At 41.2% G+C, this 20,951-nt stretch overlaps 1 protein-coding gene across 3 annotated transcripts in view; it reads right to left on the reverse strand.

The window, feature by feature from the left end:
* Nucleotides 1-1,046, reverse strand: part of Lrrc49 (leucine rich repeat containing 49) — a 126,935-nt gene extending 125,889 nt beyond the window's left edge. For all 3 annotated transcript variants that reach the window (XM_005393639.2, XM_005393637.2, XM_005393636.2), the window contains exons 1-2: nucleotides 734-1,046; nucleotides 44-100 (exon numbers count right to left, since the gene is read on the reverse strand). In XM_005393639.2, coding sequence (XP_005393696.1) covers nucleotides 44-100; nucleotides 734-781 — 105 coding nt within the window. In that variant the 5' untranslated portion in view covers nucleotides 782-1,046. The remainder of the gene's footprint in view (nucleotides 1-43; nucleotides 101-733) is intronic.
* Nucleotides 1,047-20,951: the final 19,905 nt, after the last annotated feature.

The raw sequence follows: 20,951 nt of genomic DNA on the forward strand, positions 1-20,951 counted from the left end.
AGAATTTATTTTCAATTTAAACACCAATAGGCTTAAATCTTACCTTGTTTTTTTCAGGAAGTGATGATGTTTGAATAACAAGATGAAGCCCACAATTCACCTGAAATATAAAAAGAAACCATAAAATGTGCTCTTGGCCTTTGTACATATACAGGCATCTCCCCCCATGATACAGGTAACCATATAATAAAAAATGAGAATGCAACAGGCTGCCTCTCTTTGTTTGTTTCTGGTAAATGATCATGTTCTGAGGGTTCGCTGAAATCAATAAAATCACATGTAAGAATCAAAAGGTTTCATTCATTTATTTTTCTCAAAATGTCGGCACTCCTCGTGCTACCTCAGGCTTTTGACACTTGCAGTTTCAAGTCTAAATACATAAATCAATGGGACGGGTGAAGGAGGTACGAATGCCTAACAATAGGTTATTCTCAACTAATTAAAAAGAAAAGAAAATGGAATTCACTAGTTAAAGGAATTTAAATGACCCTGGGCCTCTCGCAGAAGACCAGCTCCACCTTCTGGGAGCCCAGATCCAGAACAAGGCTGGATGCTCATCGTACAAAATTAAATGTGCCCCAAGGGCCTTGTTCCGCCCATGAACTTCAAGCCTAGGTCAAACAGCTTGAATAGACTTGGTCCCAGTAATACAACCCATCACCTAAGACAAAGAAGCCAGTCGCAAAGGACAGCACCAAAGGGTAGAAAAAGAAAGTAGGAAAGCTCAACCTACGTTGTTTGCAGACCGGCCAGAAACAGAGCGGTATTTCCCTGGAATCATGGCAGGAGACAGGCAAAGATGTTAGATGTGTCTTGAGGTGAAGCTACCGCAGAGATTCAAAGAGACCAAAGGGGGTCATCTCCCAGGCAACCCGCTCTGGGGTTACCATAGAAACTGCCATTTCCGGTCTGGTCCTCTCCCAAGCTGACTGGCCAACAGAGTCGTGATAGCTTCTGGTGGTATTTGTGGGGGACCAATGCGTCACCACTTCCTCGTTCTGTTTTCCTGGCCTCGTAAAAACACAGCGGGAGTATTGGGAGGAGGATAAACCGGGGCAGAGGCAGAACACCTCAGTCGCTATGACAACCGCCACTTCCGGTCCGTTCCTCTATTCCTCTCGCCTCAACGCGGCCCGCGCGAAATTTGTATCCCGCTGCTAGTGTCTCCCTGCTCTCGGGAGAGCCCTGCAAGGATGCAAGCAGGGAGGAGGAGTCAAAGAGAGCTCCTGTTTAGAGCCCCAGTTCGACTCGTCCCCTACCCGTGGCGGGGAAGGAAACAGCACGATTCGGAGTTGACAAGCGCCAGGCCTGGTGAGGCTCCAGGATCCAGTCTCCTATGCAGGCCCCGGTCCTGCAAGACCTGCGGGTCCCCAAGGAAGGGAGACGCGAGTCCTTCGAGGGTCATGGAAGAGACACCGAGCTATGGCTGAACTCCACCGCTTAGGGTCACCATGGGATAGCACCTCACTCGAAGATTTCTGTTTCCTCTGTAAAATCAGGAGCATGCTTGAGAATTGATCTCCATGTAGCATTCAGTAACCCAGTGGCTTTGGAATTCTGTGACCCAGTGAATTCCTTCTGCCTGCTCCTCTCTCACTCGCAGGGACACACAAGTCTGGTCCTTCAGGTGTTTAGCCTTCACTCGAGGCTCCAGAGTTTTAATGGAAAGGGTTTAATTGGAGCAAATCTTGAAACTGTGCATAGTATATTACGTAAACTTGAAGAACGTCAACGATGCCTGTCAAAAATGATAGGGGAAGGGAGCTGGGAAGGTACTGACGCAAGAGGAGCTTGCTGATCCCTTCCCACCCCTAAGCTTCTTGTGACTGCTACTTGCTGCCCCTAAGTTCCCAGTGAGCTGAATTTCCTCCTCTTGAGCCTAATCTTCACATCCTTGTACATATTGATCATTCTTATTTTGCATCTGGTTACCACTACCTTCTTCCTCCGCTTCCCAAAGAAGGCTTTTGAATCCTTTGAGATAATGCATCTCTAAAATTCTCACCATTATATAGGTTAAATTATGGCTCATAATTGGATCTAAAAGGGGTTCATTTCTAGATGTGGGAAAAGTTCATCAAGCAATCAGTGGCCTGTATGTGACATCTGGCTTTGAATACAGAGATGCACTTGTAGTTTTTGAGCTTTAGGGATCCCTAGTGTTCATCTAGTCTGAACCCAGTTTGTGCAGAAGGAAACTCAGCCAGAAGATTAATAATTTCTTCAAGAGCCTGTATTTACAGTCACCAAGCCAATATTCTCTAATATCAACCTGTAGAATTTTCTATATTCAGGTGGGTGCTTAAGACCCTTTAATGGTATTCTGTAATTATTAGGATAAAGAAAAAAATTAGCACAATTTCTGTGACCCTGCATGCTTTTTGCCCCTGCTTTCCACACCAGCTGTATTCAAGGCCTCTGTCCTTGTTCATCCGCATTTGGTAGTGCTCATCTTTTCAGTTCTTGGACATACTGTAGTCCATCCAAGACTTCGCTCAGTTGTTCCATGTACTGCCTTGGAATTCTGAGCCTCCCATTCCCTATCAACAACATTTCAGTCCTTTTCCTTTAAAAATCAACTCAAATATCTTTCCTGCTTGTGCTTTGAATATATACTTGTGTACTTCCATTGCACAGATATTTCAATCGTGTTCACAGTGTTCATAAAATAATTATGTAGTTTGCTTAGTGTTTTATGCCTCACATTAGAATGTAAGCATCATGATAGCAAATATCATATTTGATTTCTTAACTGTTGTATTGCTATTGCCTAGAGTAAAACTTTGCCACTTTGAAGAATTCAATGAATATTTTGGAAATGACCACTCGGCTATTACAATTTTTTGCTTTATAGTAGAATTTTCAGTTCTCTGTCAGTTTTCCTTCTTACCAGGCTTATAATTGTCAAGACATGTGCACTTTCATTGAACCATCTATCCGCCATCATTGCATGTACCAGCTTTGCAAAAAAATACACATGCACAATCATATATAGATAAATATAAATATGTAGCAAGAGAGAGTACTAACCATGTGCTGTATACCCTTATGCCCTTTTCTTATTACTCCTACCACAAAAAGAAGTTTCCATTTCAGTGTAAGTTTTTCCCAAGAAAGTATTATTAAAGTAGTTCTTGGTAAGGTATAAAGGATTGGTGATTAGGTTTTCTAGAATAATGCTACTTCTATGATAGCCAATAATGTAATACTAGTATTATCTTATCTCTTCCAACTGTTGATTTAAGAAAAAGTGAGTTGTAAACAAATGACTTACAGATTTCTAGTTGGCCAGACTTTGTGATACAAAGGTAGTATAGAGCAGTATAGCAGAGTTCTTAAACTTGGACTATGGACACAGCTTGTCTTAATTCAGGTTCCAGCTTTACTAATACATGACAGTGATAAGTATTAATTATAAGTATTCATGCTGCATAGGGATCAGTAAATTACCCACCATCACTGCTCTCTTGCTCCATGGCTACTCTGTAGGATAGGCTGATGTGGGCTGGCATTTCTGATCTGTGGTTTTTAAGGCTGCTTATTTCTGGCTATGTCTTATTTTGGGGGAAAAGGGGCTGTTACTTCAGTATCACCTGAAGAAGGTTTAGTACATAAAAGTACACGAATTTCTTTGAAAAGTCCAACTACCCATAGTGTGGGTATGTTTTGACACTGACATTTACTAAGCAATTAGTCTTTTGTATATTAAAGATATATACCTCCTAGATACTTGTATTTATTCTTTCTCAGGTATTCTGGCCAAAGTGGAAGTACAAGTCTTTGGAAAACAAACAGCTGTGTGATGTGACTACTCAGAGAAACAGTTATGGTGTAGAACTTCAGCTCACTTTGACATTTACTCCAGTGATTCAGAAGCAGGTACAGACCGTGCAGGTGAAGGAACATCTGATGCTTTGATGCGCTATAGATTTTCAGACTTAGTCACAGCATCATCTCCTTGCTATTGTAAATCTTTCATGTCAACGTAATTTGACAGTTGAGGATCAGTCAAATATGTGCACCTCTAAAAAATTTGTCTAGTTAACAAGATAATGAAGGTACTGTTGCCTACAAAATTCCATGCTTCCTACTTTGATCTGTTTTTTTTTTTTATTTTTATTCTTTTGGTAGAAACCAGATTTTAAAAGAAAACCACAATAGTAGGAACATTTCCTGATCAAAATTAAGTACTGAATATTTGGCTAAAGCCACACTTGCTGTTGCTAAATTTTGAGGGAATAGAACTAGGACATTTACCCTTGGCTATTTGTTTTATTTGTTATTTATTTATTAGTTTGCTCATTTGCAATACTATTACATGTATCAATCAGCCCCTGAGAGCATTTCTGGAGGAGTTATGACTCCTACAGAAATTTTTTGAAGAAAATCAATTTAGAGAGAAAGTTTCCTATTACCCTAATGAAATCTATTTTTATCATTTTCTACTGAAACAAATGAATTAGCTTTATTAATTTAGATTGGAATTATGTACATCTTGCAAAAAACCAGTATCACATTTCTAATGCATTCCCATTACAGGAATCAGATTTTCCTCCGTCAGGATTCCCTCCCATTAAATTCCACAATTGGGAAATATGTATGAGCTGCCCTGTGTGACATTCGAAAGAAATTTTTGTTCTGCAATTTTATACCGTGAACTAAATTGTGACAATGGCTTCTGAGAAATTTACTATAAATCTACCTTTGAGAATAATAAAAACAAACATCATTTTACACTTCACACATCTTATTCTACATAAGTGAAAGAATTTGTAAACATTTTATCCTTGAAGGTGTGAATAAGATACTAAAGTGATTTTCTTGCCGGGCATGGTAGCACAGGCCTGTAACCCCAGCATATGGGAGGCTGAGGCAGTAAGATCAGTGTGAGTTGGACGCCAGTTTGGGCTACATAGTGAGTTCAAGGCCAACCTGAACTACACAGTGAAACCCTCTCTCAAAAACCAAACAAACAACCAAAAAACCAAAAAAAGTTATTTTCTTGTAGAGTTAATTTTAGGTTACAGTTAATTTGAATAGTGTAATTTTAATTTTAAAGAAGGAAATAATAAAATAAGAAGTATTAGAAGTTGTGACGCTGAGCAATGATTGTGCAAACGCATAGCTTTATTACTAGTGGTGTCATTGATGTTTTGCTTTGAATTTGAGATGTCTTAAGAGAGCATTGTGTTTTAAAATTAAGCATGTAAATCTTCTGAAGCTACATGGTATTAACCAGAACCTCTGTCCCTTGAGCTTTGAAACTGCCTCTCTTCTGCATTCAAATCATAGTGGCGGTTACGTTCCTATTCCATGCCACGCGTCTACTCCATTCCTACATACTTAAACAACTTTGATAGCTGGATCAGCCTCTTTTTAAACTAATCACTTAGATTTGTTTCTCCCACTGATGAACATTTACTATAGACTCGGTTTGGTGATTTGTATGACTTTATAATGTGTTATATAATGTTCCACTGCCCTACAGTAAAATGAAACACTAGCTTTATTTTAATTTACACATAAGACTTAGAGTTTATATAATGTTGTGTGCTTTTTCAATTAATTTTTGCAATATTAGTTTCATGGGAAAAATTCAATTTGCTCTAACCCCTCTCATATCATTCTTCATTTATTCAAGGAGTATTTTTTAAACATGTACCCAGGGCCAGAAAACTGTTCTGGACAGAAACAGTACATTGGTGAACAAAGCAGAAGATTCTTCCCTCTTGGCACTTTCTGTTTAGTTGGGGAGCCAGGTGATAAAGAAATGAATGAATGATTTTAGCTAGTGATTAGTGCTTTGAAGAAACTAAACTAGGAGATGACGTCAGAGCATCATTAGCTTGGGAGCAGAGAGTTTTATGAAAAAACTCTCCCAGGTAAGATAATCAGAAAAGTCCTCTCTGAGGCAACCATGCATGATTAGAAATCTGGTTGCTATATGTGAATTATACCTTTATGTACTGTATTTGATGTTTTAAAAATGCAATACATAGCAATTTCCAAATGGCTAGTGCATACAAATTTTGCAGTTTTTATAAGATAGGCATCACAAAATAGGTAAAATTATAATGGCTTTTCAAGGACAGATTAGAAATACATATATTGTAAAAATAAACAAACAAACAACAAAGAACTGAAGGGAAAGGAATCGACAGCCCGGACATGAACGCATGCAAAGCAGAGCATGAGTGAGTTGGAAGGATAGTGGTATCAGTAGACCAAAAGCAAAGATTTACAAGGGCATTCTGGGAAATTCAGAAGGAAGGGTAGAAAAAGGAGAGTGGTTTTAACTACTGGGCATCAAATGAAACATTGATGTGTATATGTATATATTTGTTTTTGTCTTTTTGAGACAGAGTCTTGCTATGCAGTTCAGGCTGACCTTGAGTTCACTTTGTAGCCCAAGCTGGTCTTGAACTTGCAACAATCCTCCTGCCTCAGCCTCCGAGTGCTGGGATTACAGGCTTGCGCCACCACGCCCAGCAACACTAATATTTTTTAATAGAAAATTTGTTGTGCCAGTGCACCTGGGGCCTGGTGTAGGGAGAAAGGAGAGGGTTTGTTAGGAGTAAGATGGCATCTTTTGCAACAGTCCTGCCTTGGGAAGATGAGGATTAATTTAGAGTAGAGAAGGGCAAAAATAAATAAATAAATAAAGGAGGTGATATTGATAAGGAAGAATTAACTGGACACAAAAATTAACTTAGACACTGAATTTGTGAATGAGAAAAGAGTAAACTATGACTGAGTTTTTTTAATCCTGAGCAGCAAAAAAAAAAAATGGTACTTGTTACTAGACATAAGAAAGTGCCAGTCTGGTGGGAAAGTGTTGATTTCAATTTTAGAAGTCAGTTGTCTGAGAAACTTACCATGACCTATCTTGTTCTTCTCTTAAAACTGAATGAAACATCCTTGCATATTACCAAAGCTTGTCACATTTAGCCCATATAGCCTTTACTACCCTGTGTTATAAATGACTGATTTACAGTCATTCTGACTTACTAATCTGCCCACTCAACTCTGTAAGACTTGAAGGTAAGGGCAATCTTTCACTAACATTCCCATGTTCCAAGCACCGTTCTAAAATTCTATGCTCCTGGCACAGAGTAAATGCGTAGATGTATTTGCTAAGTAGTTATCAAAGACCGACTTTGAAAGGATAAGGAAATAATAAAGCAGATGTGTTTCTTGGGTAATCAAAGCAGTGAGGTATGGAGATGTGGCCCCAGGCTAAGAGGGATCATCAAAGCCATGTTACAGGATCCCTACAGCAAAGCTCACAAACTTATTATGGTACATAATGTCTATCATTTACCTGGAAAAATCTGTTCCAAAAAGAGAAGCAGAAGAGAGCAAGCAAATGTAAACAAGCCTGCATTATTCATTAATCAGACTTACAACTTATAAATATTCAGGAGTTAGCTTTGCAGATAACAGGCCAAAACCAAACAAAGAATCTAGCCTTTGATGCTTGACTCATCCTTTCCTGTACCGAAAACAATGAAGCAGTGACATTTAGGAGAATGGGGGCGGGGGAAGATTTTAGGGAAGTGGGAATACTCTAGATGTATCGTACTGTCCACTCCCTTTACCCTGGTTGAATGCTGATTATCAGCTATGTGAGCTAAGATAGTTACTTCATCTGTCTGGACCTATGTCCACTCATTTACAAAATTGTGATTTTTTTGGTACCTAAATCATAGTTTTGCTTAAAGGAGTAAATGAGTCACAATATGCAAAGTCTTGAAAGTGGTAATTATTCTATATCTCTCAGCTAGAGGCAGGAAGGAATAGTGGCTAAGAGGCTGGACTATGTAGGTATAGTGGGTAAGTGGATGGTCTTCAATAGGATTCTGCCACTCATTACAGGTTCTTTTTCCTGTGTCCAGTTTCCCCTCATGTACTGAAGGAGTGTCATTTGTACCACTGTCGCAGGTTTGTTGTAAGAATTAAATGAGTATTAACCACTCAGAACAGTACCTGGTACATAGTATACATCATGTTAACCATTAGTTATGATCGCCAAGAACCACTACCCATATATCTTGCTCTGAAGCTGTCTCCGGCTACATCAGTCTCTTTAGTGACCTTTCATTTTCTCTCTGTAGTTAGTACACTAAATGTTTACTAAATGCACAGAGACACTAGATGGGGTTGCTGAGCTAAAGCACTGAAGAACTGCTAGGTGGCCCAATCAGGATTTTGAGCTGGATGGAACTTTAGGGAGGATCTAGTTCACACTTTTCATTTGCGGATGAAGAGGAGTCATCTGATGTAATCCCTGTCTGCAATTGGCTCAGCAATCCAATCTTCCCGTTTCTAAGAAATACAATCCTAACTCTTGTTCGGAAATGACTAGTGAAGCTGGGTGTGGCCGCAAGTATTACTTAGTGAATTTCTCTAGAATCATTTGATCAAACCCAAATGACCCTATAAGCCCCTCAGGGCAGGAGCAAGCTGCTGTTATTCCCTGACTTCTCGGTCTACCATGCCTGGTTTTCAGTAGATGTACACTGAATATTTGTTGAGTTAATGGTAGAGATTTATTATAAAAACTCTGATGATTGCAGATTTTCCCAAAGCTCTGTGAAGGGAATTCTTTTAACATACATTCATACCCTTTGTGTTCATTCAGTCTTTTTCTTTTTCTAGCTTCCCTGAGGACATGAGAACTAGGAGGAACTTGGAAAAATCTTGCAGTCAAAATGCCTCCTTTTGTCAATGGGAAAATTCACGAAAGTAGTTCATTCATACTCACCCAACTGGGTGAACTGTGCTTAGAGCTTCCCCACCTCATCATCTTATTTAAAAAAAAATTTTTTTTAACTGCTCAAAACTGTCAAGCATCTTCTACCTGTACTTTAATTATTTACTAAATTTTCTCCAGGTCATATTCTGCAGCTTATTATTATTTTTTATGGACTCCCTCTGCCAGAAGCCTCACATTCTTCCTTTTTCAGATGCCAGTTGACATAACTAGCTTATCCTGTTATTGCCACCCACCCATCTACCCTTCCATCTTTCCTGGCCTTGAGGGAAAAAAGGAGGTCTTCTCTCCCACCAGCAACAACAGGGATGGGTTGATCCTTTATATGGTAGTCCTAGGGCTCCAAACAACCAGAAGATAGGCCAGAAGCTCAAGCATTTAAACCTCATCTTGTGTAAGTTGTTCTAACATCCCATTGGCCAGAGCAAGTCACATGGCCAAGCCAAAGACAAGATGTGGAGAAAGTTTTCACCTCTTTATGGGCATGGAAGAATTTTGGGCCTTTTTTACAGTCTGCACTAGATAGTAGATGTTAATAAAGAAATAAGTCAATAGGTCTAAGAAACTGTAGAGAAAGGTTGAGGCATCAAAGACACCCCTCTTGACAGTAGAAACTCCATTTCCTGCCATTTAAAGATGGCAGTCTACCTTGAAAAGTCAATCTGAGTTGAAAAAACATTTAAAACCTGAGTCATCTCTCTCCCAGGTTTTAGAACCTCTTGGTGGAAAGGTTCTCCCTCTCACGAGGCACGCCACTGTCAGGCATGCCACTCAATTCAGGCATGACTCTCCCAGCACCCAACCTGTTTGTCAGTAGAGGCATTGTTCTCATAGAAAATATAACATAGCACTGGTGCTGTTGCCATCAGCAAACACATGATATCCTTATCATAAAAGGAGATAAAATAGAGCACGGAATCTTGCAAGCATGGGGAGATCTAAGACACCCAAACATTTACACCAGGTGCCCCAAGGACTTTGCCCCCTAAGGTACCAGACATTCAGAAAACTTTAAACACAGATGTTTGTCCTGATCACCTCACCTGATGTTCCTGACCCCCTTTATCCAAACCCTATAAAAAGGCTCCATATTTCTCTGTACCACAGAGATGGCCTTTTAACCCTCTGTCTGCCTGCACTCAGGAACAATAAATTTCACACCATGTTGCCTTTACACAAGCCTGGTGGTCTCTCCTGGTCTCTGCCTTGCACTGTTCCTTATACCCATAATCTCAAATCCAACCCACTCTCACCAGTGGATGTGACAGTTTTCTCAGATTCTGCATACAGAATTTGTCTGGTCTAAGTTTCCTCCTTTTAAGAGAAATATGCCAATAATTTTCTCCTCACTGACACTTTTATTATCCTCTAGAGTGTGCATACTCTGGGAAACCTTACCTTTCTTCATTTCTTTATCTCTAACATCATTTCAAGTTTCTACCACAATTCTGAGTCCCCAGATTGGACTTCTTGGCAAGTTACTTCCAAGCACTGATCATCTAGTTTCATCTCTTTATACCAATATGAACATTTTATTTCTCATTCATTCAATAAACTGAGGGTAGAAGTGAGCATGAAAGAATCAGTCCTTGCCCTCAAAGATCCTAACAGCATGTCTAAAAATTCTTAAAATGAATTGCAGTCATTTTTCAGCTAGAGCTTGAATCCCAGTGGGGAAGAGGTGGAGATAATGACCTTGAAAGGGATAAGAATGACCTAATAGGCTTTTATCAAACTGCCCTGTTGTGAATTGTATCACCCCTTAGGATGGATACACCAGCACATGAACCTGAAGGGTCACAAAAAATTGGTAATCCACTCTGCAGCACTAGCTCATATTTCCAAAAACAGTAAACCACAGTTGAGCCAGTGTGATGTTGCCGCAGAATCCTTATGACAACGTGTGGGCTGCTGTTCTGCCGCAGCCCCTCCCAGTTCAACTTGCTGATGACTCATCCGTTCCAGTCCCCGTGTCTATAAATCAGTGGGGCACACTGTACATCTTTTATTCTGCATCAGTCTCTGCTGTTGGAATCATCTTCGCTCAATACAGGAAAAGAATTTTACATGGCCACTTTCCAAACTTAAAATAAACTGTCTCCTGGATTTTGTACCAAACTGAAACAACCAAATAAAACTCCCCAGTTGCTGAAGCTCAGCATCAGAGATAGGTGACTCCAGGGCTGCAGAGAGGAATCAAGCAGGAAACTGTCCATGAAAACATTACACTTGCAGCCAGAGCTCACTGATGTAATTTCAATCATATCCTCCTGTTAATAAAAGCAGTAAAACACACAGGTTGGGTGAGTGGAAATTGTATAAATATACAAATGGGCCACCTCTTATTTTGAGATATTGCTACTGAAGCAGAAAATGCCGCAAGCAGTCTGTTAGTTGCCCAGGTAATAGTTCTGGTTACAGTTCCTGTTACTTTTTTTTGGTAGCAATGACTGGCCACTGTGATGTGTAGCTGATCACTGTGATGCACATTGTAAGAACCGATCCCCAATTGACAAGCTATTCTGCCTCTGTATGTCCTGCTTGCTTATCCCATATAAACCCTAGCCCATCAGAGATCAGGGCCAATATTTTGAGAATGATTCCCATCAGTGCCTGTCAGTGTAAATAAATCAGTCTCTAAATCCTGGGTGTCATTTCGGTGTTTCTACTTGTTGTTGCATTACAAGTGAGAGAAACTCACTCTAATTAGTTGAAGACAAAAAGGGAGATTATTGGAAATATAACAGGGAAAAAGCTATTGCCATTTAATATTTGCAGCCTTCCCCCGCTGCTGATTTCCAAGGAGGATTTGTGGGAGTACATGTGGGTGCCTGCATATGCTTTCTAATTTGTTACTGAGCTTGTGTCATATTGATGGTTATAAATGATAGATCTGCATATCTGCAGGTGCCTCTTGGGCTTGAACATAGCCTGAAGAGGACACCAGCCCCAAATCTACATCCTAAATCTACATCTACAGTTATGTAACTAAGTTTTGGCGTTTAACAATCTAATTGTTGCCAGACAGTCTCTCATAGATTCACTTTGGGTCAAGTGTTCATCAATCACCCAATCACCTATCATTCAAGGTGGGTGGGATCCCTTGGAATACATAGGCAGCCTAACAATCCCTTTAGGGAAGTTCATTAAGGAGGAAGGAAGTTAGGGGCTGGATAGATTATTTTAGAAGAAATAACTAATGACTAATAGCTATAGCACAAATGTAATGCCATCTGGAAATCATCAAGTTAACATTTCAGTGTGTTCCCTTGGTTGATATGCTGCATATCATATATGTTATATAGTTGATATACTATATATGTAGCCCTATTTCTTGGGCTTTTCATTTAATAATATATCACAAGTATTTTTTCCTATCCTTTAATATTTTCCCTCTGTACTTTGATGGTAGCATAATATTCAGTTGCATATCTGTCACTATAACTTATACACTACTGGATAAGCATATGATTTCTACATTTACCATTTTATATGAAGCTGCAATAGACATCTTCATACCTTAATCTTTGTGTATGTTTCTGATTATTTCATTAGAGATATAGTATCTATATGTGGGATTTACTAGATAGGTTCTTATAAATATTTATTGTCATTTTTTTATCCAGAAAGTGTATACCAAAGTGTACTCCCATCTACAATGATTAAGTGTGGTCATTTCACTCTGGCACCAGCTCCTACCCACTTAGAAAAGCAAAGCAGCATGAAAGTAGACATTGCTACTGTATGCAGTTTTTGCCAATCTGATTCCTTTAGGCTGACAACATTTAAAGCTAAATTCCCAATATATTGGGAATAAAGCAAAATTTCCAGCATCTGATCTCCAGGCCACCAACATCAGCCTTAATCTTGGAACTTGTTAGAAATGGAAATTCCTGGACTCTGCCTTAGACTTACTAAATCAGAAACTTTAGAGAGGAAGATCAGCAATCTGAGGATGATTCTGATGCAGGTTGGAGAATCAGCAATTGAGAAAATTGAAGTGTCCTTTTAAGCTCCCACAGTGGGTCCCCTAAACACCTTTTTGGGAGCCCTGGCTGGCTGATGTAACCTAAATGCAACGGGTTTGCATTCAGAGGGTTTGAGTCAGAAGATCCGGATGCCCTACTGGGTGCCCAACACATGTGCGAATGACTTATTACACTGTTATATCTTACATTTCAAAGTGAAAATTGTTCTATATCATTCAGCCCCAATGTGGCACTGGGAGGAAGTTTTCAGCTAAGTTACTCCAGATGTTTCGTGGTTATGCAAGGATGCAGAGCAAAACATGTTTTCCCTGAGGAATGAAAACACAATATAAATTTTCTTTAGCAGCTCAAGATTGCAAAATCTGGCCACCCTCCAGGCTATTAGCACCCACTCCCCTTCCCCCAAGGGCAGAGGACAATCAAGCCAAAGAGAAGGAAAAACACAATACTCTTAAGTTCACAACTGATACTGAGGAGTGAAGGGGCTGTGACATCTGGGATATATCAAAATAGAGGTGACAGAGTAGAGCACAAATCTCCGCACCCCACCACTTCTAGATTAGCTCATTTAGAATGTTTCTGAGAGGTGTGAGCCCAGTGCTCATCATGAAGATTTTATGTACCGAGATTTAAGGCAACGTGGTAGGTGTGGTAGAGAAAACTGGGACGCAAAATATTCTTTCCAGTGTCTACTGAATACTATCATAGAAGTGACTGCTTTCCTGCACCTAGATTTAATAATGTTCCCAATATGAGACCTTTCAAGTCTTTGTAACACTGATACTCCAGAAAAAGTCAGTATGATATCATGGAGAAAGTGTAGATTTAGTGTTGGACAGCATAACTATAAATCTTCAAGCTCTTCATGGACCACAATCCAGGCCTAACTTTTAGTAAATTCCTTATTTTTTCTGAGTCTCAATTTAATCACAATATGGCATTGGGGCTGCTGCAAGCATTGAATGAGGTCATGCACCTCGCACACAGTAATTGCTCCATTAATGGTCATTCCCATAATTTGCTTTACAGTCCTTAGGTGCCTTTTTAGTACCTTAGTCCCTAGTCCTAGTGTGAGGAACACAAAAAAACAGATATCATCATGCATCTTAATATTCTTTTACAGTAGGATGTTCTTTTCTGTTTTAAATGTTCTTGTCTGTTGCTCTTCCAGTGATTCTTTATAGTGCTCCTGCTTCCCCTCCTTTTCCACCCTTTTCTTCCCCCACCCCTCTCTCCCTCCCTTTCTCTCTTTTTCTCTCTCTGGTGAACATCTGAACTGCCACAAAGCCAGGGCTACATGACTCAGCCTGTGTCCCAACTAGACTTTCCTCCGGGGAGGAAGAAAGGAAAGAGAACAGGCAATGATGTGCAGTGTCTTCTACTTGGACCTTGCTGGTCCAGAGTACTGGGACTTCCAGATTCCAGCTCAGTTCAGTCAGCAGCTGAATTCTTTACAAATCAACTACTCACAGCTCCTTCAAGTCAGCCACCAAATCCTCAGCCTAGAAGACTTTGAAGGGTCAGACTTGACTTTGAGTTGACCTGAAGTTCAGGTCAGATCCAGATCCAGAATTAGTCTAAGTTTCAACCTCCGAGTTCCTCTTTGCTCTCTCAGAGGCAATTGAATAATACTAAGGGATTCAAATCTGGAGACTGGAATGAGGACTGAACAAAATTATTGTTTTTATTTATTTAAGGTGTGATTGATTTCCTTAGGGACCTTGGTATATGATTCAGTGCCACTTAGTCAATGTGATAAGTGTCTCCAGAGTCTCACATAGACCTCTACCTTTACTTACCCTTGTCCTGATGGATGAATAGCCAGAGGACTTAGCTAAGGTCTGAATTTGATCTCAAAGTTCATTTAAACTGGCAATCTCACCTATAAGGTGAGGGCAGTTGCACAGTTGTTAAGATTTCCATGTAGGCATTGGGTCCTAATAATGCTTAGTGATTAGGGATCTGGAGATAACCAGTGGACTGTAGTCAACTATTTAAAAATTTCTTAACTAGGCATTCAAAACATAGGTGCTGAATTTCTCTTGATTCATTCAGCTCTGACATACTCTGAAACATTCATTCTTTCATTCAGTAATAATTAATAAGCACTTGGTATGTGCCAGGATTCTGAGGCTCCAGTGGGGTTACAGTAATGACAAAGATGTCCACACCCCTGCCTTCCTGGAGTTTGCTATCTATTGGGAAATGTAGAAATCAAATAGTCAAAGTATAATAATTGCTGCAAAAGGATAATGACAGGATGCCAGGCAAAGGAACCAGCCCACAGCTTCCCCGTAGGAGTTCTGAGGTCCTGCTCCTTTCCCCCCCCAATACCCTGATCCATCCCAGTGTCCATGTACGTGGGCATCATTAGAGTATTTAGTCTGGGCTAGAAGGTAGAAATCACACTGACTAGGCACTAAGCCCTTCCTGCAAAAGGGATGACAAATGAGGTGGAACTCAGGCTTCTGAGTCTGTCGTCCATGTTTTTCAGACTCTTTCTACCTGTCACTCTCACATGACATCTCACGTGTTTAAGACTCAGTAGTTACCACCTCTACACCCCAGCCCTCCCTGCTACACTATTTCCTGTCTACTGGGCACTGATGATGCTTCCCTGGGCTCAGCTCTGTCCACGAGGCACCACAGGATCCTTCTGCAGCTGACAAGAACAGGAGGGGCCCGAGCTGTGTGAGGTTGTTCTGTGCAGTGGCAAAGCATGCCTCTCCCTCTGCGTTTGCTCAATTAGTAGAGTCTCCAAGTCATGTTCTTTCTGCTGGCATTGTTTATAAAAATCAAAATGGAAACAGCACTTTCAGATGTCATGTCCATGAGACTCAGATACGTAACCACAGAGTATAAACAAGGGTAAGTAGCAAGGCCTGGACCCACAGGCAAACAACACGTGTTATACACTGCTCTGACCCCCAAATCACTCATCCTTTCTGACAGTGGAGGCTTTGTTAGTGGCTTGGGCTTGTGGTGCCTGGCTCCTGCTGCCCTGGGATGACGATGCTCCTGGGAGGAACTTCAGTTCTCCCTGTAGGGATTTCTGGATGTGCTTATGGCTTCCCTACATATGCCACACCCATCTGGATGCCAGAGATTACAGTTTGGAATCCTCCTGGAACCCATGTCTACAGACAAAAGCTAGACCAGAATACTGAAGGAAGGGATGGGAAGGTGGTGTGGTACACCTGAGAAATTCATCTTTAATTACTCAGTCTCTCAAGAAGGTGCTGGGCTTGAACTGTGCTGGTTACTTGTACCTGAAAATCAGGTGAGCCAATAGCCAATTTTTAGGTCAGTTGAGAGTGGCCTGAAATATATGAACTTGAAAGATTTAACACAAAGGCCTTAGACTTTTGCTGCAGGTAGGAATCAGTTTGGGAGCTTTGACAGCTGGGCATGATGCCCGATCCCTCGGTCTCACCCCTAGAATTTAATTGAGCAGGGATATAATAGCCTGGGCATCTAATTTTTGGAAGTTCCCTACATGATTCTAATGTGTAGCCATTGAGAATCATTGCGCTCCCTTGATCAGGGAGATAGTTTGGGTGCTATGTGACTTCTAGGGATTGAAGGGCCAGGGATGGGCTTGCTCCTCTGACCGTAGGAGGCACTTTGCTCTATGTCAGTGGTGGTGAATCTCTGGCACATGTGCTGCAGCGGACACCCAGAGCCCTCTCTGCCAGCACTCAGGACAAGTTGTTCTAGCACTGCCGCAGCAGCAGAGCATTGGATAACAGCACAGCATTGGCACTCTGATGAATAAGTGGGCTTTGGCTTGCAGTTTGGGCACTCAGACTCTAAAACGTTTGCCATGACTGCTCTACGTGGTCCAGCTCTGTGCAGATCCTTTAGGTTTACCCGCAACAAACAAATGAGCGCCTACACTTGTGACATATTTGCCAGTCACCTTTATACCTGCCATTATTGATCACTCTCCTAGAACTAACCCTCTTCCCAGTTGCCCATATGAACTCTATTTTATTGTGTCATAGTCCTCATCAGTTTGATTAATTAGCCTTCCACAAAGCATAAACAGCAGGGAAAGCTTGGATATACCCTCTTTATTTGGTGAGATAATGTGCCAGAAAGATATTAATGTTATAACAGCAAGGTGTTATTTTTGCATGGTGGGATCCAAAGTTGGGATGTCATTACTTTTTGGAGATCAACTCCAGTAGGGGAATGTGAGACAGTAACTGGGGGCCATTCAGAAGCTTCCACCACTTTTGCCACTTGTAGCAATGACTAGAATTCCATTGATAATACTGTTAATGCTATTCTTGGAAGAACAATAGAGAAGCTACATCTCCTATTAGAACACAAGCTCCTTTTCTAACAAGGGGGCCATATTCTACTCCTTTTGGAATTTTCCACCATTTTTATCACATAATGTATCCTACAATAAATGTTTAAGTTGTCAAAGTTACACAGTTCAAGTTCATCATCAATTTATTGAGCAGCTACTATAACTTAGGCCTCAAAATAGATACTCTCATGGTATATTATTCAATCCTAGTATTAATATTTGGTATTAGTATTGGGATTAGTATTAGTTAAGATATAAGCTAACCTTTTTAAACAAATATATCTCAAAACACAATGGATTAAACAAGGTGTGAGTTTCTTTCTCAAATAATATTCCATACTATCATTCACCAAACACGTGTGGGGCTTGTTTCTTGGCTTACCTATCCTTAACATATGGCTTCCATCCTTGGGTCCAGGATGGCTGCGTAGGAAATGGGTAGAGGAACAAAGCCAGGACCAGATCTGCACTTCCAGAAGTACAACCCAAAAGTAGCCAAAGCATTTGTGTTCCCAACCTATTGGCCAGAACTCAGTTACTCAGTTCTACTTATATGCAAGGCAAGCTGAGAAATATAATTGTTAATTAGGTGGCCATATATCCATCTAAAACTAGAAATTGATATTACTAAACAGTGAAGAATAGATATGGATGGCAAATCTCATAAGAAACCTCAGTCCTGTGGTTAAGTAAATTAGCTCTTTTTGAAGTCAACCATCTGGGCCAGGGGATGAACTAGACATTTTCCATAATCTAATCTGATTCATTTGCTTAACTAAATCAGGACAGGATCAAACAGATCATTTTACAGGTAAGAAATCTGGATGACAGAGGGCTTATACAGCTAAGAAACAGCAAGGCTAGCACCTGAATCCAGGTCTGTTTGCAAGTGTTTTTCCTATTATAGCCTGCTGTGTTTTTAGTAAGCTTCAAGATATCCTTGGTGACATTTTTCTGGGCTATGCCTCTCGTACAAATTTCTGTAACAGCGCTTATTGCAGTAGACACACTCTTACTGTTGAAGACTGTTTTCCAGGCACCCCTGTCTTCTGGTATTTGCGGATCATGTCTTCACCATTTGAAACTGTAGCACAGGACCTGGTATGGCCACATGCTTGACAAAGAATGAAAGGAGTCAATAAAAATGCCTTCTTGCCTTTCGGTTAAAATCAAGCCTTTTAATGAGTACCTCCCTAATCCTTCTCTTCAACTCTTAGCTCTTGTCTCACTTTTACCACACTAAACATCTTATTCCAAGTCCTCAGTTTCTAACTCTAGTGCCTGTGACCATTAAAAAATAAGTTCAACTAAAGCACCTGCCTGGCAAGCTCAAGGTCGTGAGTTCGGTTCCTGGTACTGGAGAAAAACAAAAACAAAAAACAAAACAAAAAAAAGTTTAACTGATTCCAGAACAGCACTCTTTATACTACTGCACAGGTCTTTCAGGGTTGAGATTTTGCTTCACCCTAACTTCAGTCCATCCTGATGCTTTAGTCACATATTTCCTTTTATGTCACTCATAGCAGGTGAGGAAAAGACTGTCTCCCATTTCAAGATGTATAAAAAATGACTCTAGAGAAAGGAAAACATGCCAGCTTCAGGCTGAGAGCATGAGGACCTCAGCAATCATCTCAATGGTACTGCAGACCTCTGCCATGATGCTGGAGCCAGACTTGGGTGGGACTGGGCCCCTCATGTACCCTGGCTTTGGGGAGGAAGGAGCTGAAACCTCTGAAACCTTGCTTCCTTCCCCAGGGACACAAAGGATAGGGTGTGTGGGTAGAACCAACCAAATTAATTCAAGAAGTGTTCTCAATGCAAGGCTCTCTCCTAAACAGAATGAAGGGGGATGCAGTGAAGCAGAATATGCCTTTCCTTGCAAGCCTCACCGGGATTCACCATCCTTCTTTGCTAAATGATTAAAAGTTGGCTTCTTACACAAAGCACCTCTAATTCACATGGGGGTTTCTATCTTCTCCACCCCCAGGCAACACATGAGGAACTTTTGTGAAGTTGCCTTTAAAAATTCATGCAGGTTAGGTTTGAATTCAATTTCACAGATATTACAAGTTGTTTTAATATATACATATGACTCTTCTCTCAAATATTCCTGTAAAATTGATATCCCAAAGCGACACCTCATATTTACCTAGGATTTAGTAGGGTCTTGGCTGAAAGGCTTATACTTCTGGGTGTACCCATTCTTTCCTGGGAGGAGCTCAGGGTTGGATGATGTCTAATATCTTTCTAGATCTAAAATTGCTTTGTGGGGAGTCAGAAATATTAGAAATCGCACAGGCTGATATATTTGGATTGAAATTGCATTAAATTCAACTTTTTCCATAACATTCTAACCAAACAAAAGATTTCTGCAGATCTGATTCACCCAGCAACTATAAGTTCTCACACTATTTTTAGTATGTATATTTTTAAGAGTCCCCAGAGGTTTTTGATTTTTCTTCTTTTTCTTCTTCTTTTTTTTTTCTTTTCTTGAGACAGGGTCTTGCTATGTGTAGTTCAGGCTGGCCTTGAACTCACTATGTAGCCCAGGCTGGCCTCAAACTCACAGCAAACCTCCTGCCTCCACCTCCCAAGTGCTGGGATCACAGGTGTGCACCACCATGCCCAGCTCCCTAGAGGTTTCTTATGCTAAGGCATTTGGAAATCCTGAGATACAATGTATACAAATTCTTGATAAACTAAAACGATGTACAAATGTGAACCATTATAGTGGGCGGTGGTGATAAATCCCTGATATCTCTGCTACCCCGGATGGACCTAAGGAGATAATGAGTTTTGCTTTGTAAAAGGGCATCTCCTCCTCTTATTCTAGGACCTCTAGTAAAGGAGACCTGACGAAGGAAGGGACACAGACTCCTGAGAAACTTTAAGAGAGGTCTCTGAGACTGGGGTATAGCTCAGTGGCTCAGGGGTACAGCACTTGCCTTGCATGGGTTCCAATTCCAGCACCACTTTAAAAGGTAAGGGGCAGGGTGACAGTCCTTGCTGGGTCCCTCCTCTTTGCTGGCCCCAGCTCAGACCCCAGGGGCCTGTGTGATGTCCTTTTACCAAGACATTGCCCTCCACAAATCTGTTTTCCCTGTGTGTGTGTGTGTGTGTGTGCGTGTGTGTGTGTGTGTGTGTGTGTGTGTGTGTATGAAAGGGTCCAGTCTTCTGGCGTCCTAGGGTGGCAAAGTGACACCCTACATTGTGTTGGAGGCCCTAAATTAAGGGTTTCATGAAATTAGATTCAAGCCCCATTCGCCTCTGCGCCCTGTTGGTAATTGCTGGACCACATCTGAAGAGGAGCTAAACTCAGTTCACAGCTCACTGTGAGATCGCGGCAGGGGCCTAGAACATGCTAGCACCTCAGTGTCTCCTTTTATTCCCCGGACAAATACAAATTGGAGTGTGACCTGCGCACAAAGTGGCCTCTCTATGCGACAGTAGTCTTCAAATTTAAGGAAATTCAGCCTCACTTCCAGGCCTTGTTAAAACCTGAACTTTTGCATCACAGATCCGGACCCAGGAGGTCCGGATGGGCCTGCGTTTCTAATACCTCCCTAGCCAAGGCTGAGGCTGCAGGCCCCGGGAGCACACTTTGGGAACCTCTGGTGTCGGGCATGGCAGTGGCCTAGTCCCTGACCCCGTTAAGACACGCAGTGCAGGGTGGCTACGTTAAAAACACTAAAAGTGGCGATTTTCTCCCATCTTGGCAGGTCAGTGAAGGAGACATGCAAGAATCACAGCAGCCCTTGGGCTGTCGCCGGTGTCCGCTGTCCCCAGAGTGAAGCCAGGCCTGGGAGTCAGATGTGCGTGTCCCTCCCCGCGCAGGCAGCCGCGCGCTGGGGACAGGCCTGGCTCGCGCCCG

The sequence above is a fragment of the Chinchilla lanigera genome, unplaced genomic scaffold (genome assembly GCF_000276665.1).
Source record: "Chinchilla lanigera isolate Chin_1 unplaced genomic scaffold, ChiLan1.0 scaffold00049, whole genome shotgun sequence".
NCBI classification, from domain to species: Eukaryota; Metazoa; Chordata; class Mammalia; order Rodentia; family Chinchillidae; genus Chinchilla; species Chinchilla lanigera.